Source organism: Ranitomeya imitator, chromosome 4, assembly GCF_032444005.1.
Source record: "Ranitomeya imitator isolate aRanImi1 chromosome 4, aRanImi1.pri, whole genome shotgun sequence".
NCBI classification, from domain to species: Eukaryota; Metazoa; Chordata; class Amphibia; order Anura; family Dendrobatidae; genus Ranitomeya; species Ranitomeya imitator.
The window spans coordinates 32,204,118-32,227,829 of NC_091285.1; the positions used below are offsets into that span (position 1 = coordinate 32,204,118).

The 23,712-nt window shown below is 41.2% G+C and overlaps 1 protein-coding gene across 3 annotated transcripts; it reads left to right on the forward strand.

Annotated features, from left to right (window-relative positions):
• Nucleotides 1–1,849: 1,849 nt before the first annotated feature.
• IL12B (interleukin 12B) lies at nt 1,850–19,684 on the forward strand. Of its 3 annotated transcripts, none has more exons than XM_069761951.1 (8): nt 1,850–1,932; nt 5,443–5,527; nt 7,140–7,400; nt 10,035–10,146; nt 10,610–10,803; nt 12,133–12,287; nt 13,169–13,294; nt 18,624–19,684. In XM_069761951.1, exons 2-7 carry the CDS (start codon nt 5,443–5,445, stop codon nt 13,292–13,294), a joined length of 933 nt encoding a protein of 310 aa, XP_069618052.1. In that variant the 5' UTR covers nt 1,850–1,932; the 3' UTR covers nt 18,624–19,684. The 3 variants fall into 3 exon arrangements, with proteins under 3 accessions (XP_069618052.1, XP_069618051.1, XP_069618053.1); XM_069761950.1 differs by having other exon boundaries at nt 1,857–1,932; nt 13,169–13,290; nt 18,624–18,847; XM_069761952.1 differs by lacking the exon at nt 18,624–19,684 and having other exon boundaries at nt 1,857–1,932; nt 13,169–13,295.
• Nucleotides 19,685–23,712: the final 4,028 nt, after the last annotated feature.

The window sequence follows — 23,712 nt, forward strand, 5'->3', positions numbered from 1 at the left end:
GTGCTTTAGTCTCTCAATGTATGGTGATGTTTTTGGTCAAGAAATTGTATTTTACTGTAGTCACTGTATGATGGTATTATTTAATAGTCATTGTATGGCGGCATTATTATTATGTAGTCACTAAATCTTGGTAATATTTGGTCAAAAATGTGAATATTAATCAGGCAATCTATGATGATATCATTTTTCAATAAATATTGGTGTTGCAGTCACTGTTGGATGTTATTTAGTAGAAACTGTATGTCAGTACTATTACTAAGTAGTTACTCTATGATGGTATTAATTATCCACAAAATTGTGATAATATTTGGTTATGATATGTTGATATTAATCAGCCACTGTATGATGGTATTAATGGTCATGAAATGGTGATATTTCTCTGTAGTCACTGTATGGTAGCATTATTTAATAGGCACTGTATGGTGGTATTAATTCACTATGCTATAGTAATATTTGGTCATGATATGGTGGTATTATTTTTCAGGAAAGGTAGGTATTTTTCTGTAGTCACTGTATAGTAGTATTATTCGTAGTCACTATATTGTGTTAATAATGCTCTAAATGATGGTAATATTTGGTCATGTTATGGTCATATTAATCAGTCACTGTACGGTGGTATTATTACACTAAATGATGGTAAAATGTGGTCGTTATATGGTTATATTAATCATTCACTTTATGGTGGTATTATTTGTCATGAAATGGTTATATTTCTCTGTAGTTACTGTATGGTAGCATTATTTAATAGGCACTGTATAGTGGTATTAATTCACTAAGTTATGGTAATATTTGGTCATGATGTGGTGGTATTAATCAGTCAATGTAAGGTGGTATTATTTTTTAGGAAGGGTAGGTATCTTTCTGTAGTCACTGTATAGTAGTATTATTCATAGTCTCTATACTGTTTTAGTAATGCACTAAATGATGGTAATATTTGGTCATGATATGGTCATATTAATCAGCCACTGTATGGTGGCATAATGGTTATGAAATGGAGTTATTTTTCTCTAGTCACTGGATAGTAGTATTATTAATAGTGACTGTATGGTGGTATTAGTGCACTAAATGATGGTAATATTTGGTCATGATATGATGATATTAAAGTGTCACTGTTTGGTGGTATTGGTCATGAAATTGAGGTACTTTTTACAGTCACTGAATGATAGTACTGTATGGTGGTGTTAGCAATGCACTCAATGGCGGTAATATTTGGTCACATGGTGGCATTAATCAGTCTCTTTGTGGGAATGTCATTGTGCATGAAATGGTGGTATTTTTCTTTAGTGAGTGAACGACTTTATTAATACTACACCAAATGATGGTAATATTTGTTTATGGACTTATGGAATTAATCACTGTATGGTAGCATTGATTTGTCACTGTTTTTCAGTATTATTCGTCAGGATCTGATCTTATGTATTTTTCAGTGAATGTTAGTATTTTTTAGTCCCTATATGATGGCAATCTGTTGTCCTTGTATAGCGGTATTATTCAGGCACTGTATGTATGATTAATTAATGTTAAACTAGTATGCATACAATGTCCTAGAAAGTCCCTAGTACAGATTATGACATTTTATTCTAGGATGAAAAATGGAAGAGAATATTTAGTAAATCTACATGGGGCAGAAAGGTAATTCAGGTTTTTTTTTTTCAGTCACATTCTAATATTCCAGCAAAAGTGTCAGCAAGAGGGTGGATGTCATTGCCTAGATGAGGGTGTATTTGGTATCAGTGCCTTGGACACATTGATCTTTTAATAAGGCCTTGAAGAGGAAATAAAAAAAAAATGGGAATGCACTGTGACGTCAGTGTTACTATATAAACCAGAATACTTTACTGTCAAAAGCAGCGAGACCTCACCAAGAATACCCGCGAGTTACACAGGCGCTGCAATTGGAGGAAGTGCTCCAGGCTACGGACATAGGGAGAAGTAAGATACCAAGTGCCTTATTTATTACATATGCATGTCCTATGCAAAGTCAGTGAGAATCATTGCCCTGCGAAACGCCATAGACAGGTTACACACTGCGCTCTGCCTCATCCGAGCTCAGCTCTGCCACATCACAACCCATTCATTCAGTATAGCGCTTATATTTTATTTATACCGCGTATTTATTAATGTTACACGTTGATTGTAGAGTTCTCCAAAGTACACTGAATGGGAACTAGGATATGTGCCGTGTCCCATTCATTTGCTTTTACCACCTGGCACCAAGTGTATATGCCTCTGGGACTTTTAAAAGCACTCACTTTATGGTGGTATTATTTAGTAGCCACTCCATGGCGGTATTATTTATTAGTCACTGTATGGTGGTATTATTAGTCATTGTGGTGGTATTATTTAGTACTCACTGCATGGTACTATTATTGTTTACTCATTGCATGGTGGTATTATTGAGTAGTCACTCTATGGTGGTATTATTTAGTACTCACTGTATGGTGGTATTATTTATTTGTCATTGTTGTGGTATTATTTACCATTCGCTGTATGGTACTATTATTATTTACTCATTGCATGGTGGTATTATTGAGTAGTCACTCTATGACAGCATTATTTAGTACTCACTGTATGGTGGTATTATTTATTAGTCACTGTTGTGGTATTATTTAGTACTCACTGTATGGTACTATTATTGTGTACTCATTGTATGGTGGTATTATTTAGTAGTCATTATATAACAGTATTAGTTAGTACTCACTGTATGGTGCTACTATTTTGTAGTCACTATTGTGGTATTATTTAGTAGTCTCTCTATGACAGCATTATTTAGTACTCACTGAATTGTGGTATTTTTTAATAGTCACTATTGTGGTATTATGTAGTACTGACTGTATGCTACTATTATTGTGTACTCATTGTATGGTGGTATTATTTAGTAGTCACTCTATGACAGTATTATTTACTAGTCACTGTATGGTACTATTATTGTGTACTCATTGTATGGTGGTATTATTTAGTAGTCACTCTATGACAGTATTATTTACTAGTCACTGTATGGTACTATTATTGTGTACTCATTGTATGGTGGTATTATTGAGTAGTCACTCTATGACAGCATTATTTAGTACTCACTGTATGGTGGTATTATTTATTAGTCACTGTTGTGGTATTATTTAGTACTCACTGTATGGTACTATTATTGTGTACTCATTGTATGGTGGTATTATTTAGTAGTCATTATATAACAGTATTAGTTAGTACTCACTGTATGGTGCTACTATTTTGTAGTCACTATTGTGGTATTATTTAGTAGTCTCTCTATGACAGCATTATTTAGTACTCACTGTATTGTGGTATTTTTTAATAGTCACTATTGTGGTATTATTTAGTACTCACTGTATGGTACTATTATTGTGTACTCATTGTATGGTGGTATTATTTAGTAGTCATTATATAACAGTATTAGTTAGTACTCACTGTATGGTGCTACTATTTTGTAGTCACTATTGTGGTATTATTTAGTAGTCTCTCTATGACAGCATTATTTAGTACTCACTGTATTGTGGTATTTTTTAATAGTCACTATTGTGGTATTATGTAGTACTGACTGTATGCTACTATTATTGTGTACTCATTGTATGGTGGTATTATTTAGTAGTCACTCTATGATGGTATTATTTAGTAGTCACTCTATGGTGGTATTAATAGTACCCACTGTATGGTACTATTATTGTGTACTCATTGTATGGTGGTATTTAGTAGTCACTTTATGACAGTATTATTTAGGACTCACTGTATGGTGATATTATTTAATACTCACTATATGGTAATGTAATTGTGTTCTCATTGTAGGGTGGTATTATTTAGTAGTCACTCTATTACAGTATTATTTAGACTCACTGTATGGTGGTATTATTGAGAAATCGCTATTACGATATTATCATATACTCACTGTATGGTGGTATTATTTAATTAACCCTCTATAATGGTATTATTGTTTACTCAATGTAAGTGGTATAATTTCGTAGTCACTATATGGTGTTATAATTTACTAGTCATTATGCAGTATGACGATATGATAGTGTACTCACTGTGTGACTGTATTATTTAGTCACTAGTTACTGTATGTTTTTTTTGTGCAGTTACTCTGTGTTGATATTGTCATGTACTCAGCTCAGTGTATTGTGGTTTTATTTAGCAGTCACTCTAAGGTGATATTATCATATACATTATTTAATAGTCACTCTATGATGGTAATATTGTGTACTCACTGTAGGTGGTATTATTTAGTAGTCACTGTATGTTAGCATTAATTAATACTCACTGTACGGTGGTATGGTGGTATTATTGTTTACTCCTGGTAACACAGTGTACTCACTGTGTGTTGGTATTATTTATTCACTAATCAGTGTATGGTGGTTTTTGTGTATTTACTCTGTGTTGATATTATCATGTACTCATTGTGTGGTGGTATTATTTAGTAGTCACTCTATGACAGCATTATTTAGGACTCACTCTATAATTTACTAGTCATTAGACAGTATGATGATATGATAGTGTACTCACTGTATGACTGTATTATTTAGTCACTAGTTACTGTACGGTGGTTTTTGTGTAGTTACTCTGTGTAGATGTTATTATGTACTCATTGTATGGTGGTATTATTTAGTAGTCCTTCTAAGGTTATATTAGCATATACTCACTGTATGGTAGCATTATTCAATTGTCACTATATGGTGGTAATATTGTGAAATCACTGTAGGTGGTATTATTTAGTAGTCACTGTATAGTAGCAATATTTATTAGTCACTCTATGGTGGTGTTATTGTGCACTCAATGTAGGTGGTATTATTTAGTAGTCACTGTATGGTAGCATTATTCAATTGTCACTATATGGTGGTGTTATTGTGCACTCAATGTAGGTGGTATTATTTACTAGTCACTGATGGTAGCAATATTTATTAGTCACTCTATGGTGGTGTTATTGTGTACTCACCATATAGTGATATTAATCATTTATTAATTGGGGAATCGTTTTTTTTTGGTTTGGCGGTAATATTTAGTTACTGCTTGGAAGTAATATTGATCAGGATATAATGTCATTATTAATATTTCAGTGTATGTTCAGTCACCTGTTGCGCTTGTAAAATGTTTTTTCTTTATATTTTCATTATCAATAAAACTAATTCACAAATTTCAGCTTTTAATATAGCTAGGAAAGAGCTGGCAGGGCACGTAATCTTGGCGCAGGGTGGCACCTACAAGGCGATCTGTTGTGGCCTGAGTATATGGACACAGGGCTGGGACAGGGGTACAGCAGAGTGTAATGTGTGGATGTATGGCCTGGCTATACCCTTTACACTACCAATGGATAGATTGTGTTGATAGTCAGTCGAGCTCAGGGAATATATACTATAGTGTGGTCATCTAATTTAGATGCTGGCAATTATTGTACCCCCTTACAATTTACTATACCTGGTCTCCTTATCTTCTTTGCAGATGGGGCACCTTTTACCAACACTCCTTTTACTTATATGTACTGATCTTCTACAGGCATCCAAGTATTTTCACTTAAAGGAAAAAAGTAAGTATCTTGCAATATTTGTTATATTTTAATGACTTTAAGGACTTTATTTACTTATACGCATGTATTTTGGGCTAAAAATCTTTTCTTGCAATTGCACATTTTTGCCTTCTACAGCCTCTACGTTGCACTGTCTATTGTTGGCTGCAGAATGAGTTAACTGAGAATGTGTCAGTGAGCTCACCATGAAACTAAAGTGGGGGGTTTGTAACTTTTTTTGTGTTTTCCTGAGCTCCTCTCATCTTATATAGGGCATGACTGTAGACCACATCATAGTTGAATGCGCAGGGAAGTAAAGAGTCTGTAAAAGCCAAATGGTGAAACATTTTTAATGACATCCTATTGAAAACATGAATTTTGGCTCCCTGTGCATACATTTAAGTAAAAAAAAAAATCTAAAAAAAGATGAATTATGGAAGTCCTTTGCATACAGTGCCACCAGTGGAGTAATTAGATATTACATTTTCTCATTGGGATCAGTGAGCTGCCTGTATAATGCCTTAAAGGGAATCTGTCACTAGAATCAACCCTTATAAGCCGTCTATATGGGCATGTAGGTCATAGGAAGCTGAATAAAATGATACCTTGATATCTGCGGTCGGATGTCTTATTCCAGAGAAATTCATTTTTTTCTTAATATGTAAATGAGCTGTTAAGAATAGATCTATGGGCCGGATTTTACATGGAAGTGGGCATAACCCAGTAATGAGACACGTAATGACTGACAGTCTGCTCTCTTGAGCTGTTGGTAATATCATCTTTCATTTACAATAATCTCTGGAGGCAGATTCTCGGGGAGATCTATGTCCGGCCCATAGATCTTAACAGCTCATTTACATATTAAGAAAAATATGGATTACTCTGGAATGGAACATCGTATCGCAGATATCAAGGTATCATTTTATACAATTTTTTATGACCTACATGCCCATGTAGACAGTGTAGAAGGGCTGAACCTACTGACACCTTCCCTTTAAAGAGTAACTGTAGTAAAAACTAAAGCGAGGTTCCCCGTTAGTACCTACTCATATCATCATACCTCACAGGGCAGGACATTAATGCTTGAAGGTTGCCACCTCCAACCCTCATTACAATGAAGGAAGAAGGGTAGCAGAAGCCCTGTCTACTTGTCTAGTACTAAGTTCCTCCCAGTAGTGGCGTAAATACATATGTAATTTACTATTTCTACCAGAAAATTATTATAATTCCACATCTTTTGTTATACACATGATTATTTCCTTTGTGTGCTCCTTTCCAAAATTGTGGGTGAATAACTTTGTTTCAAGCATGTGATGCTCGTTCAAAACTCACCAGTGGCAAGTAACAGGTGTGGGCAATATGAAAATCACACCTAAAACCAGGTAAAAAAGGGGAGAAGTTGACTCAATCTTTCATAGAGAACTGTCTGAGGACTTGGGAAGCAAAATTGTTGAACAATATCAACAATCTCAAGGTTACAAGTCCATCTCCAGAATAATTGTAGGGGTGGGGGGAGGAAGGGTGTAAAGATGCAGATCCACATAAGTTCTTCTTTAGCTAAAAAAAACTCTCTATATAGTGATGATGGAGGGAGATTATGGATGATGGTACTACTCATTACTTTATTCCTCAGCTTTGATTGTAGAGGTTCAAAACTATAAAGGGGAAACGGTGACCCTGGAGTGCAATACTACTGCTTATACCAGCGCTGAAATCGACAGCAAAAAAATACGCTGGAACAGAAGAGGCCACACGGGCAAAACCCTGACTGTAGAAGTGAGCGAAAAGCCGGATGCAAAAAACTATACGTGCAAGCTGGAAAATGGTGGGATCATTGACTACACGCACATTGTGGTACATGACCTGGGCCACAGTTTCTACAAGAAAAGTCTCAGTAAGTGTGAAAGCCTTTCATGTTCCCATTCATTTACTGTGTATGCCTTATTATTAATGCACTGGAGAGCTTACACTGCTTTATGCAGGGGCAAAATTCGGATGGGCACAGCGCGGGGGTCCTGGGTTCAAATCCCACCAAGGACAACATCTACAAGGAGTCTGTATGTTCTCCCCGTGTTTGCCTGGGTTTCCTTCGGGTTCTCCGGTTTCCTCCCACATTTCAAAGACATACTGATAGGGAATCTAGATTGTGAGCCCCGTCGGGGACAGCGATGATAATGTGTTCAAAAAACTGTAAAGTGCTGCGGAATATGTTAGCGCTATATAAAAATAAAGATTATTATTATTTATCAGGTGGCAGGCATGAAATCTTTAATGAGACACAGATAATAGGGGGCTCGTACCACCACATTCCCACCTACAGGAAATGTGTCGCCAGAATATGACCTTTTGTTGAGATCATCTTTTTAATTAAATGTATTATCATTATTATTATTATTATTGTTATTATTAGTTAAAATTTTGATTTATTTTTTTTCAAAACAAATTCTGAAATCTTTCAGTTTTCTCACTGGCCACTAGACCATATGCTATACTCATACTTCCTGCTCTGCACAGAAGACTTTTCAGCAGTTTCCAGATCATTACAGACAGGATTACAATGACTGATAAGGCCACTATATTAAGGAGATAACAAAGGATCCACCATTCACAATAGGTGATATCACAGCTCACCTCCTCCTCCTGTACAATGACTGATAACACCTCTATATACAGTAGATAACACAGGGTTCACCATTCACAATAGGTGATATCACAGCTCACCTCCCCCTCCTGTACAATGACTGATAACACCTCTATGTACAGTAGATAACACAGGATCCACCATTCACAATAGATGATGTCACAGCTCACCTCCTCCTCCTGTACAATGACTGATAACACCTCTATATACAGTAGATCACACAGTATCCACCATTCACAATAGATGATGTCACAGCTCACCTCCTCCTCCTGTACAATGACTGATAACACCTCTATATACAGTAGATAACACAGGGTTCACCATTCACAATAGATGTCACAGCTCACCTCCCCCTCCTGTACAATGACTGATAACACCTCTATGTACAGTAGATAACACAGGATCCACCATTCACAATAGATGATGTCACAGCTCACCTCCTCCTCCTGTACAATGACTGATAACACCTCTATATACAGTAGATAACACAGGGTTCACCATTCACAATAGATGTCACAGCTCACCTCCCCCTCCTGTACAATGACTGATAACACCTCTATATACAGTAGATAACACAGGATCCACCATTCACAATAGGTGATGTCACAGCTCACCTCCTCCTCCTGTACAATGACTGATAACACCTCTATATACAGTAGATAACACAGGATCCACCATTCACAATAGGTGATGTCACAGCTCACCTCCTCCTCCTGTACAATGACTGATAACACCTCTATATACAGCAGATAACACAGGATCCACCATTCACAATAGGTGATGTCACAGCTCACCTGCTCCTCCTGTACAATGACTGATAACACCTCTATATACAGTAGATAACTCAGGATCCACCATTCACAATAGGTGATGTCACAGCTCACCTCCTCCTCCTCCTGTACAATGACTGATAACACCTCTATATACAGCAGATAACACAGGATCCACCATTCACAATAGGTGATGTCACAGCTCACCTGCTCCTCCTGTACAATGACTGATAACACCTCTATATACAGTAGATAACACAGGATCCACCATTCACAATAGGTGATGTCACAGCTCACCTCCTCCTCCTCCTGTACAATGACTGATAACACCTCTATATACAGCAGATAACACAGGATCCACCATTCACAATAGGTGATGTCACAGCTCACCTGCTCCTCCTGTACAATGACTGATAACACCTCTATATACAGTAGATAACACAGGATCCACTATTCACAATAGATGTCACAGCTCACCTCCTCCTCCTGTACAATGACTGATAACACCTCTATATACAGCAGATAACACAGGATCCACCATTCACAATAGGTGATGTCACAGCTCACCTCCTCCTCCTGTACAATGACTGATAACACCTCTATATACAGTAGATAACTCAGGATCCACGATTCACAATAGGTGATGTCACAGCTCACCTCCTCCTCCTGTACAATTACCTTTGCCAGATTAGAATATTTTATATGGAGGTGCAAGAAGGTTTTATTTTCATGGATTTCACAAGAATCGGTAAGAAATAACCTGTGACACGTCCCATTGCGTGCCATAATGAAGAGGTGTATTATTAACATACCTGCCAGTGCATCAAATTTGTCCAATAAAGGGGCCTGGCCCAGCAAAACCGCTGCCGAAAGTGGACAGTTTGGGGCTGTGTCTGTAGGGGTCCTGTGTGCCACATGCTGGGACCCTGCACGTAGCTTCCACTGTGTGCTGAGCCGTATAATAAAAAATTAGGTACATTTGTTACAACTGCGGACCCCAGAACCCTATAGATATCCTTCAGAGCGAGCTAAAAGCTTTGGGGGCTCTTTAGCACTTCCAGTCCCATGATGGTTCTGTAAGTTTAATTATTTTTAACTTTTTTTTTTTTTTACCCAGAAGTAAAAAATCCAATAAGTTGCATCATGAAAAACTACAGCGGACACTTCACCTGCTCATGGAATGGGACCAACGATCCAAATATTGAGTTCTTCTTTGAAGCCTTGAACAAGTAAGTTTGGAAAATATCCCCTATTAAAAATTATAGGGGGTCCAATCACTGGGATCTCTACTGATCCCAAGAACACACTGGCCCTAGTTTGCATTTTGACTGGCGAGAGCACTATGAAAGTTGTGGCGGCGCTCAGCACTATGTGGCGGCACGCAGCACTATATGGCGGCACACTCTATGTGCTGTCATACGTGCTGCCCTGTGCATGTAGTCTGGTAGGGGGTTGCCTGCTTTTTTCCCCCCCATTTTTGCTCATGCCTGTATTTATGCTCCAGTCACGTGAAAGAACTGCAATACCAGTTATTACCTATGTACAAGAGTGGCGCCATTTCAGGGAAAAATAGTAAATCATTTTCCATAATGGCAAACAGTCCCTTTAAGTTTACCAGCTTTTGTTAAGTTCTTTTAAGACCAATATTGAAGCTCCTTTTTGTCGCATTTTATTTCTTTCTTTGATTATTAGTGACAGCACAGTAGCCTGTGGGAGCATCGAGAAGCAAACCCCCGAGGGAAACCCGGTCCCCAGCTACACGGTGACTTGTCATGACACTCACATATGCCGTTACTCAGAGGATCCAGGGTATTCTGTAACGCTGCACGTCCTGAATGTGACCACATATGAGCGATACAACCATTTCTTCACCTTGAGGAACATCAGTAAGTCCATTCACCTGGCCGATAACTTCACGGATTTCACTTTTGATATTCCATCTCTCAATGTTAAAATTAACCCGCCCTTAAAATCATAGACTGTTCATGTCTTTGTCAGTGGGCAAACTTACAAAATCCTTAAATACTTATTTTAAATATTTATTCCCCCCACTGTACATATTAGAGAGAGCCTTTATTAATAGTATATATTGGACAGTGCCCCTATTAACAATTCCAGCTGAGTGTTCCCATAGACAGCTGCAGAATGACAGTGTCCTATAAATCAGTGTCAACCGAAAAGTGACCACATCAGAGGCTGACACCAGACAATGCCCTCTAGTAGTACAGTGTTCACTTTAGGACATGGTCACCTGACTTTGATACCTGACTTTGATACCTGACTCTGATACTTAAGTCTGATACCTGACTCTGATACTTGAGTCTGATACCTGACTCTGATACCTGACTCTGATACTTAAGTCTGATACCTGACTCTGATACTTGAGTCTGATACCTGACTTTGATACCTGACTCTGATACCTGACTTTGATACCTGACTCTGATACCTGACTCTGATACTTGGTATCAGGCAGAGTATTTATGATGTTTGACTTTGATATGTGAAAGTCAGGTATCAGAGTCAGTTATCAGAATGAGGTATCAGACAGAGTATTTCTGATGTTTGACTTTGATATGTGACCATGTCCTAAAGTGAAAACTGTAGTACAGTGTTCACTTTAGGACATGGTCACATATCAAAGTCAAGCATCATACATACTCTGTCTGAGACCTGATTCTGATGCCTGAGTCTGATACCTGAGTCTGATACCTGAGTCTGATACCTGAGTCTGATGCCTGAGTCTGATGCCTGACTGATACTTGACTCTGATACCTGACTTTGATACCTGACTTTGATACCTGACTCTGATACTTAAGTCTGATACCTGACTCTGATACTTGAGTCTGATACCTGACTTTGATACCTGACTTTGATACCTGACTCTGATACTTAAGTCTGATACCTGACTCTGATACTTGAGTCTGATACCTGACTTTGATACCTGACTCTGATACCTGACTTTGATACCTGACTCTGATACCTGACTCTGATACTTGGTATCAGGCAGAGTATTTATGATGTTTGACTTTGATATGTGAAAGTCAGGTATCAGAGTCAAGTATCAGAAAGAGGTATCAGACAGAGTATTTCTGATGTTTGACTTTGATATGTGACCATGTCCTAAAATGAACACTGTACTCATGAAACACTGCTATCCAGACGCCGCTCTCCTTCTCCATAAATCACATTTACTTATTTGCTTTTTTATCTTCTAGTAAAACCGGATCCGCCACAAAATCTCCACATCAATAAGGCGGACAACAGCCTTTCCTTACAATGGAAATATCCCAAAACTTGGTGCAACGCCCACTTATTCTATCCCCTTATTTTTAATGTCAAGGTGGAAAGAAAGGGCCCACATCAGGAAGAGGTAAGGCGAAAGTAGAGAAGGGCTTGTCCAGGATTCCAAAAAAAAGAGTTGTTGTTTTTTTTTACATTTTCTTAGAACAGCGCCCCTCTTGTCTAAAGATTGTGCCTGGTATTGCAGCTCGATATTAGGAATAGTAAAAGTTACCTTTAATTTCCAGCTTTTATTTAGCTCCCAGAGTGAATATTATACTTACACTGAATAATATTCTTCCGTTACTAACTCATCCAATAGTATAATAATAATAAAAGTATATATTTTCTACCTATCATTAGGATAGGTCATCAATATCTAATGGGTGAGAGTTTGACACCTCGTAACCCCACCGATCTGCTGTTTGCTACTCTCACGGTGACCGGATTTATAGCACTGTATGTGTATGGGACTGGGCTGCAATACCAGACACAACCACTACTAAAAGTGTGGCGCCATACCATACAGCGTGTAATCATTGGGGGTGTCCTGAACTTTCAGAAACCCCTGGCCTCTCCAAACAGCTGATCAGCGTGGTAACCAGAGTCAGAACCCAACAGATCTAAGCATAAGCCATTCCGACCAATATTACACTTGCCATTCTAAAAAAAAGGGTGTTCCACCAGGTGTTTAAAAGACTTGAATAAGTCGGGGGTCACATCTGTCAGATCCCCGCCATTAAGACATTGATGGCATATCCTACCGATTGGCATTGATGAGTTTTTGGAGCGACAACTATCCAAAATCCTCATCAAAAGCTCAGAACTCCTCAAAAACTTGGAGTTTCCGCTCCAAAAACTTAACAAAAGGACTCAATGGAAAGACAACCTTAAAGATGGTCTGTCTGGTAGATATTTTAGGCTCCATCTTTGATGAATTCCTAAACAATTTTATTCTGAATTACTCCTTAGAACTACCTGAATGTCCACCAGGAGGTCCTGCCCGTGGACTACAAGGACATTACACAGTTCTGTGTCCAAGCCAGGGACATGTTCCACGTTCACTCATACTGGAGCAACTGGTCATGTTCCAAGTAGGTAAGACGTCTTCTCTATCCACGTCTGTGACTGCCAAAATCACTTCTTGAGCTGCGTTCACACTAACGTTTTTCTTTGCAGTTTTTAAACTTGTGGGACAAGAAGATGCTTGAATTTTTCAGAGTTTTTTTGAGGGGAGTTGTTGTTAGCTGAAACTAAAACTCTCCAAATCCTCTTCCAAATATCAGAACACCTCAAAAGCTTTGGATTTCTGCGCTCATAGAAATAAAATGAGTTTTTTTTTAAAGTTTTCAAAATAGTTTTGGGCTACATGCACATGACATCTTTTCCAGGTCGTCGCTCGGAATCCGCCTTAAAATGTTCCTCATAAAATGAACATCTCAAAACCCCTCAAAAGTTTTGGGTTTCTGCTCCAAAAACTCATAGAAATCAAATGAGTTTTCAAAAAGTTTTCAAACCAGTTTCGGGCTACATGCACACGACACAAAGTAATGTTCATTCTAAGGGCATAGAAGTCGTAAGAAACCATCGGCTTTTTCTTGAAAAGGCTTCACCTTGGAAAATTCAGCGGCTGCTAAAATACATTGTGTGCACAAAGTCTTGAGGAGGATTATGCTGAGCCTTTTTGCTGACTTTTTGGAGAGCTCTGCTCCAAAAACTCAGCAAGAAAGTCTCACCCAGGATCCTCCTGAAGGCTATGTGCACATGGCATACGTTGGAAACCTCTGAAATGTTTTAAAATTCTTTAAATAATTCAATGCGGACTCTACTTTATGGTAGACCCTTTACTAATCCTGTTATGTTACGGTTCAAAGAATTGTGATGAAATAAATAAATGCTCACACGAAAATTGTATAAGACAAAAAAAATGAATTTACTTAATAAAAGATAATAAATATAAACGGTCACTCAAAATAGCAAATAATCAATAAAGTCATAAGTCTTACATTGGAAATGGTAGGAATCAAATCAGCCTGCTCTCTCAGTGTCCTCACTCATCCAAATCTGTGTCCTGAAATGGAACTCCACTCGCTATCAGGTCACAAAACAGCTCATTTCTGTTTTTTCTAACTTGGATATTACCCCCTTTCCTTCTCTCTTGCTCTGCTCTGTCTACTGACACTTTTCTTGACACTTTTGATTTTTCTACAGCAGATAACTGAGACATTAAACTGCATGCTGTATATACATTAGTGGAGTTTCCCATGAGTGCACTGAACATGGTGAATAATGGGGATTTGGAAGCAGCTGGGGCACCTTCTATGAAATTATTTTTCATCAGTACTGTCATCACTGCAGCATCTGGCCCCTTCCAATCCTCAACAACAGCAAAATGATCATTCATATCTGGCAAAGGATTGCGAGTCATACCACCTATACATGCGATTTCTCTCAGTCTTTGAACTGCATCTGCAAGAGACTCCCATCGTGTTTGTGGTATTAATTCAATAGGAGAATCATATACTGCCACAGAATCCCTCACCAAATGCATATATCTGACACTGGCTGCTGTCTCCTCTTGCGCTTATTCTTCATATTTTTTTATCACATATTCTTCCAAACTCTTTTGCATTTTATCATGCTGTTTCACTTGATCTCTCAAAGCTGATTGCAAGCTGATCCTGTGCTCTATAGCTGTATGCAGCTCTAAATGCAACTTATCAATCTCCTCCTGCAAACTTTGCAGTGCCTGGACACGGACACATCCAACGGCTGCTGCTGTTTTTTTGCTCCTTTGCATCATACCTTGAAAGATCAAATTTCGCAGCCACATCCTGGGGATTTGCTAAACGCTGTCCCTCCATATATTTATTACATTCCTGTGCCATTGGGGTCCACGGTCCTGACAACACCCATTCTGGCAAGGATCTGACACTCTCAATTGCTTTCCTATTCTTAACAAACTTATTCAATTTTGTAAACATTTTTATTCAGGAAATGCTTGAATAAATTGACAAGTGGGTGTTACCATTTGATGAGCTGTGTCCCTCAGTAGTGACAATAACTGTGTAGGAACACACCAGTTTGACAAAGGGATGATTCTACCTATCTGCCAACGTATTCTTATTTTTCCAGGAGGAATAATAGCGGGACTATAGTGATAAGAAAAAAATTGTATTACAAAGCTGCACTATTTTTTTTTTACTATGTGCCTAAGAATTAACAGGTAGTAAGTTGCTACCTATCTGCCTGTTGTGCCTGACGCCGATCTCTGCCAGCACAGAGTGCTCACTGCTAGCAATTCAGCAGCTTCTGCTGACATCATGGTGACAGACCAGCAGCTTCTCTTCTGGCGTGACTGTTGATGTCATGATGATTGACAGCCGGCTGCCCTCTGCCTGACTGCGGGGAGCTGGCTGACAATCAACATGATGTTGAGAGTCATGCTCTATCGACAGAGTAGTCCTGATGAGGAAGAGCTACTCTGTGGACGTGGAGCAGCTGAATCGCCTACAAGAGCGGTTGGTGACCACTTAGAGCTGGCGCAAGGTAGATCAAGCTGATAGCTAACCACTACCTGCCTGTTTTTAGGCCAATAGTAAAAAGGCTCGTTATTCTGACTTATAGATGGGGTCCCAAGTGGGTCCTTAAACATCAGTTGGTCATATAGATAAGGGTTGTTCTTGTGAGGAACCCCTTTAATAAGTAGGTATTTTTACACTCAGGCTGCATTACATTATGTTTATCCCAGACAGACTTGGACTGGCCCACGGGAGGGCAGGAGAATCCTCTGGTGGGCCGCTGTGCAGTAGTTGGCCACCATTCTCTTATATGAGCAGTACTTGGCAGTAGGCTTGAGCTAAACGGATCGGACAAATTCAAAAGTCACCGACTTTTGGTAAAAATCGGGTTTCTTGAAACCCGACCCTAGTGTGGGATCGGCCATGCGGTCGGCGATCTTCGCGCCAAAGTCGCATTTCGTATGACGCGTTTGGCGCCATTTTTTCAGCCAATGAAGGAGCGTGGGCAGAGTGATGACATAGGTCTTAGGGGCGTGGACGCCTATCGCCATCTTGTCGCTTGTGCGCTGTAGCGATTTGCAATGTGTAACACCAGCTTTTCTGTTCAGGGACGGAGGAGAGAAAGAGAGAGAGAGAGAGAGAGAGAGAAAAAAGATAGATTTCCCATTAACTTTGCATTGGGTTTCGTGTTTCGGTCGATCCCCGACTTTTCGCCATAATCGGCCGATTTCACTCGACTCGACTTTTGAGATAGTCGGGTTTCGCGAAACCCGACTCGACCCTAAAAAAGTAAAAGTCGCTCAACCCTACTTGGCACTATATATATGAATCACTTTGTACAGACAAAGGTGGCATCTCATTCACTTACCAATCTACCCAGATCATTGTTATATAAATTTGTGATTGAGGATATTTTTACATTTGCATGTAGCTTAAAAGCGGAGCCCCGGAGTTGGTTACTGGTGGGCCCTTGGCACTGCAGTGCCAGACGGGACTGTAATACTGAAAGGTGGGGCCCTGGAGTTGGTTACTGGTGGGTAATTGGCACCCCAGTGCGAGACGGGACTGTAATACTGAAAGGTGGGGCCCTGGAGTTGGCTACTGGTGGGTACTTGGCACCCCAGTGCGAGACGGGACTGTAATACTGAAAGGTGGGGCCCTGGAGTTGGTTACTGGTGGGCCTTTGGCACCCAGTGCGAGACGGGACTGTGATACTGAAAAGTGGGACCCTGGAGTTGGTTACTGGTGGGCTTTTGGCACCCCAGTGCAGGACAGGACTGTGATACTAAAAAGCGGAGCCCCGGAGTTGGTTACTGGTGGGCCCTTAGCACTCCAGTGCGAGACGGGACTGTAATACTGAAAAGTGGGACCCTGGAGTTGGTTACTGGTGTGCCTTTGGCACCCCAATGCGAGATGGGACTGTGATACTGAAAAGTGGGGCCCTGGAGTTGGTTACTGGTGGGCCCTTAGCACTCCAGTGCGAGACGGGACTGTAATACTGAAAAGTGGGACCCTGGAGTTGGTTACTGGTGTGCCTTTGGCACCCCAATGCGAGATGGGACTGTGATACTGAAAAGTGGGGCCCCGGAGTTGGTTACTGGTGGGCCCTTAGCACTCCAGTGCGAGACGGGACTGTAATACTGAAAAGTGGGACCCTGGAGTTGGTTACTGGTGTGCCTTTGGCACCCCAATGCGAGATGGGACTGTGATACTGAAAAGTGGGGCCCTGGAGTTGGTTACTGGTGGGCCTTTGGCACCCCAGTGCGAGACGGGACTGTGATACTGAAAAGTGGGGCCCTGGAGTTGGTTACTGGTGGGCCTTTGGCACCCAAGTGCGAGACGGGACTGTGATACTGAAACGTGGGGCCCTGTAGTTGGTTACTAATGGGCCTTTGGCACCCCAGTGTGAGACGGGATTGTAATACTGAAAGGTGGGGCCCTGGAGTTGGTTACTGGTGGGCCCTTGGCACTCCAGTGTGAGACGGGACTGTAATACTGAAAGGTGGGGCCCTGGAGTTGGTTACTGGTGGGCCCTTGGCACCCCAGTGTGAGACGGGACAGTGATGCTGAAAAGTGGGGCCCTGGAGTTGGCTACTGGTGACCCTTTGGCACCCCAGTGTGAGACGGGACTGTGATACTGAAACGTGGGGTCCTGGAGTTGGTTACCGGTGGGCCCTTGGCACTCCAGTGTGAGACGGGACTGTAATACTGAAAGGTGGGGCCCTGGAGTTGGTTACTGGTGGGCCCTTGGCACTCCAGTGTGAGACGGGACTGTAATACTGAAAGGTGGGGCCCTGGAGTTGGTTACTGGTGGGCCCTTGGCACCCCAGTGTGAGACGGGACAGTGATACTGAAAAGTGGGGCCCTGGAGTTGGCTACTGGTGAGCCTTTGGCACCCCAGTGTGAGACGGGACTGTAATACTGAAAGGTGGGGCCCTGGAGTTGGTTACTGGTGGGCCCTTGGCACCCCAGTGTGAGACGGGACTGTAATACTGAAAGGTGGGGCCCTGGAGTTGGATTCTGGTGGGCCTTTGGCACCCCAGTACGAGATGGGACTGGTATACTGAAAGCTGGGGCCCTGGAGTTGGTTACTGGTGGGCGCTTGGCACTCCAGTGCGAGACAGGACTGTGATATTGAACTGTGGGGTCCTGGAGTTGGTTACTGGTGGGCTTTTGGCACCCCAGTGCGAGATGGGACTGTAATACTGAAAAGTGGGGCCCTAGAGTTGGTTACTAGTGGGCCCTTGGCACCCCAGTCTCACGCTGGTCACAGACATATGTTATATGGAGAGGGGGCATTACAATACCACAGTTATATGTGTATATGTATCTGTGGATTTAGCTTGTATATTTGCAGAGTGAGTACTAAGGCCGACTATTTAATCTACTCTACCTTTAAATAACAGAAAGGAAGAAAACACAGAGAAGCAAAATAAGGAGAAGGATAAGAAGAACAAAAAGAAGAAGAAAAAGAGCAAGAAGAAGGAAAATGCATCATAAACAATAATATCATAATAACCTAAAATGTGATAATCGAATGCGCACAAACTGCTTCATAACGTCCACCCTGGACCTCGCACACGTGTGACCTCGCCTGGACCTCGCACACATTGTTACAGGGACGTTCTGTTCTTCAAATTGTCTTCATATATTTTCACTATTTATTATTAATTTACATTAAAGGGGTTATTCCATAAATTTGGTTGCTGATACCCCCAACAATACAGAGAGAGCAAGGTCCCGTATGTGAATGATGTGTTAGTGAGCATGTGCGATCACCTCTCACTACCGCACATGCTCCGTACTGCTCAATTTACACCGGAGACTCTGAGAGTCCCATTCTCATGATTAGAGAGCGATCATACATTTATCTTACAGACAGGTGATGTACGCAGGTCATTGGACAATCCTTTAAAGTTTCACCTTTAATTTTCAATTACAACTTTTTACCTTTAGGCCTCATTCACACATGAGCAAAAAGAATCCACAGAACACAAAAAATACAACCAGTTTGCAACTCAAAACTCCTGCAACGGATGCAAAATCCATTCCAGGGCCCCCAAAGGTTACTTTTTACATATGGCAGTGATAGCTTTGTGTTTCCACCAGCACCAAGGGGCATCAAGGAGTGGGTGCCCTTATAGCTTCACCCCTGCCTTCCCTTACTACTAAAATTACCACCATCGTATATGAAGAAGTAAAGTTATTATTTGTAATCATTTATTTTTCTTAAATATTAGATTATCTGATTTAAGTTGTATTTTATATGTAATTTATGTGAACGATATCTAAAGCTGAGCTGTGCTCTATCATTTTGTAAGAATATTCAGGATACTTTTCTACAGATTTTTAGCAACTATTTATGCACAGTTTTGCTCTGGTTTAGCAAACATTCTTGAAAAATTTAATTTAATAAAAAAAAAAGGTTTTGCGCTATATAATTGTTTTTGTTGTATCAATAAAATGTAAAATAGAAACTTTTTGGTTTGGTGATTTATATTTGGCATAATACATATAAACGTACATGTCAGATCATACATACGGCCATTTTAATTCTGCTATTGGGATAGTGAAATCCACTAATCATAGATAAACACCGATAATGAAGAAATTATGGATAGATATATTTTGTCACACTAAAGAAAAACACACCTGTCTTGGGAAACACACCTGCAGCATATGGTAAATCAGAGTGATCAGTGCTGCGGTCAGGGGGCCAAAAAGGGCCAAGTTACGAAGCTAGATGGATATATGGCAGCCCGGCAAAATACATCCTCTAAGCATCATGATCACAAGTTATCATAAATGTCAGCAACTCCTAAGTGAAATGGTGGTAAAACAATGTTGGTGGTAACTAAAAGATCATACCTTGAGACATTATGGTAGCAAGATGCAGGCGTGTCAGCAAGACAGCAGAGAGCCTCATAGATGGTCAGTTGGTGCCATGAAACAGCTCACCCCGAAATTCTCAAAAAAAAAAGATCAAACTGGTAGAAACTATACTAGTCCGATTTATTGCTTCTCCCTATAGTAACTGATAGTTGCTTCTCTACTTTTTATGGATGGTCTGCTAAGTTCCCCATCAATCTCAAGAATGGACCTCTGAATGAATGAAGGCCTTCACTCTTTAACCACTATACAGTGATCCAGACAAATAACGGGGCCCTCCTGGTTGGGTCCATGGAGTGGCTGCAAGTCAGAAGTGATAGCCTGAGGCAGGGATGGTCAAAAAGGTTACTGGGTCAGTATTAGAAGGGACAAAACTAGAACATAATCATAAGACAAAAGCATAGACATTGGATCAAATACTAGAAGGATAAACAAAAAACAATGTCAGACAAGCCAGTATATAAAAATCAGGAGGGATTAAATATCAGATGAGGTCTGAATCAGAGGAAACACGTGTGCGTCATGGGACTGCATGAGATTGCCGGCCACTGCATTTTAGAGCCCCGTTCTTGGGCTTGGTGGTGGTCCAACTGCTGCATTTTAGAGCCCTGTTCTTGTTATTAATAGTGGTCCGACCGCTGCATTTTAGAGTCCTGTTCTTGGGATTGGTAGTGGTCCAACCACTGCATTTTAGAGCCCTGTTCTTGAGATTGGTGGTGGTCCGACCTCTGCATTTTAGAGCCCTGTTCTTGGGATTGATGGTGGTCCGACCGCTGCATTTTAGAGCCCTGTTCTTGGGATTGGTGGTGGTCCGACCGCTGCATTTTAGAGCCCTGTTCTTGTTATTAATAGTGGTCCGACCGCTGCATTTTAGAGTCCTGTTCTTGGGATTGGTAGTGGTCCAACCACTGCATTTTAGAGCCCTGTTCTTGAGATTGGTGGTGGTCCGACCTCTGCATTTTAGAGCCCTGTTCTTGGGATTGATGGTGGTCCGACCGCTGCATTTTAGAGCCCTGTTCTTGGGATTGGTGGTGGTCCGACCGCTGCATTTTAGAGCCCTGTTCTTGTTATTAATAGTGGTCCGACCGCTGCATTTTAGAGTCCTGTTCTTGGGATTGGTAGTGGTCCAACCACTGCATTTTAGAGCCCTGTTCTTGAGATTGGTGGTGGTCCGACCTCTGCATTTTAGAGCCCTGTTCTTGGGATTGATGTTGGTCCGACCGCTGCATTTTAGAGCCCTGTTCTTAGGATTGGTGGTGGTGTAACCACTGGATTTTAGAGCCCTGTTCTTGGGATTGGTGTTTGCCCAACCGCTGCATTTTAGTGTCCTGTTCTTGGGATTGATGGTGGTCCTACCGCTGCATTTTAGAGGCTTGTTCTTGGGATTGATGGTGGTCTAACCACTGCATTTTATAGTCCTGTTCTTGGGATTGATGGTGGTCTGACCGCTGCATTTTAGAAGCCTGTTCTTGGGATTGGTGGTGGTCCGACCACTGCATTTTAGAGCCTTCTTCTTGGGATTTTGTGGTGGTCCGACCGCTGCATTTTAGACCTCTGTTTTTGGGATTGGTGGTGGTCTAACCACTCAATTTTAGAGCCCTGTTCTTGGGATTGGTGTTGGTCCAACCGCTGCATTTTAGTGTCCTGTTCTTGGGATTGATGGGGGTCCGACTGCTACATTTTAGAGCCCTGTTCTTGGGATTCATGGTGGTCCGACCACTACATTTTAGAGCCATGTTCTTGGGATTGGTGTTGGTCCAACCGCTGCATTTTAGTGTCCTTTTCTTGGGATTGATGGTGGTCCGACCGCTGCATTTTAGAAGCCTGTTCTTGGGATTGGTGGTGGTCCGACCACTGCATTTTAGAGCCCTGTTCTTGGGATTGGTGGTGGTCCGACTACTGCATTTTAGAGCCCTGTTCTTGGGATTGGTGGTGGTGGTCCAACCGCTGCATTTTAGTGTCCTATTCTTGGGATTGATGGTGGTGCGACAGCTGCATTTTAGAGCCCTGTTCTTGGGATTGGTGGTGGTCTAACCGCTGCATTTTAGAGCCCTGGTTTTGGGATTGGTGGTGGTCCAACCGCTGCATTTTAGAAGCCTGTTCTTGGGATTGGTGGTGGTCCGACCACAGCATTTTAGAGCCCTGTTCTTGGGGTTGGTGGTGGTCTCACAATCAGATCCTCAACAATCCGCAAGTTACCACCTATTTTTTTAATTTTTGAGAACTTTAGATGTTGCGAATAACCCTATAAATATATTGCTGCTTTCATATAAAGCTTTCGACAGAATAACTCATTTCCATGAATTAATTCACCATTTAGTGATTTTCTTGGAGACAAGCCAATGTTCTCCCGTAAACTTCACATGTGCGGCAGAACATAGGAGTTTGGATTACATAATTATGAATGAAATATGGCTGGAGTTGAAAACAGGAAGTGGAAAATTGGAAAATATTGCTATAATAAAGTCATACTGTCATAGCTCTCTACTTCCTCCTATGACGGTCGTCAAACAATACGGCGGTGTAAAATAAATATTCATATATTGGTATGTTGTATATTTACAGTATACAACTATGGCCAATTCAGCTTTCATAGAAGTTAAAGAGGCTGGAAAACCCCAATCTGCATAATTAAATTACATTATAGTCAGGGACTGGAGGGCAGAGGTATCTATGTAACCAAACAGGTCCGCCTACATATGTCAGACTTGCATGCCATCAAGGTGACCTCTCTTTATGCTCATTTGTATGCCACAAAGAAAAAACATAACATTAAACATAAACATTTTGATAGGTTTAATATTTTAATTGTTACTAGCTGAAGAGCCCGGCGTTGCCTGGGCATAGTAAATATCTGTGGTTAGTTATAGCACCTCACTTCTCTTATTTTCCCATCACCCCTCTCATTTAGCACCTCACTTCTCTCATTTTCTCCCTCACACCTCTCATTTTCTCCCTCACTCCTCTGATTCCCCCCTAACACTTGTCATTTCGGCCTCACATCTGTCATTTTCTGATCACTCCACTATTTTCCCTCACTCCTCTCATTTTGCACTCACACCTTTTCATTTTCACCTCACTCCTCTCATTTTCACCTCACACCTCTCATTTTCCCCTCAGTATATACAACAGTGTTTTTCAACCAGTGTGCCGCGGCACACTAGTGTGCCGCGACACATGGTTGGGTGTGCCGCGGGAACGGGAGTCAGCTGTTCTCTGTGCCGACTGTCAAGCTGACAGCCGGCACAGAGAAGCTGCAGCGCGCCGGCTCCCGGAGATCAATTGTACTCGCAGACATCTACCAGCTGCGAGTACAATTGAGGCTCTGACCGCTGGGTCAGAGCGACGCCAGCAGCGTGATCAAGTCATGTGATCACGCCAGGGCCGGCATCAGCACCCGGCACACCGGGCAAATGCCGGGGCCCTGGGGAGAGGGGGGGGGGCCCACTCATGCTGTCATAGATACAGCTGGGAGAGCAGAGCAGGAGATAACATGCTCTCTCCCCCCACAAAGTCACTGCTGGCTGCGTTCTCTTAACCCCTATGTGCCAGCTCTGACACAAGCATCTTCTCACTTAGTCAGTGCAGCCAGGCAGGCACACATAG

Excerpts from the sequence above, each read along its gene's own strand:
- IL12B (XM_069761950.1), top strand. The coding sequence starts at position 5,443 with ATGGGGCACCTTTTACCAACACTCCTTTTACTTATATGTACTGATCTT. Across the intron at positions 7,401-10,034 it reads TTTCTACAAGAAAAGTCTCA|AAGTAAAAAATCCAATAAGT; the intron begins GTAAGTGTGAAA and ends TTTTTTACCCAG. Across the intron at positions 10,804-12,132 it reads CTTCACCTTGAGGAACATCA|TAAAACCGGATCCGCCACAA; the intron begins GTAAGTCCATTC and ends TTTATCTTCTAG.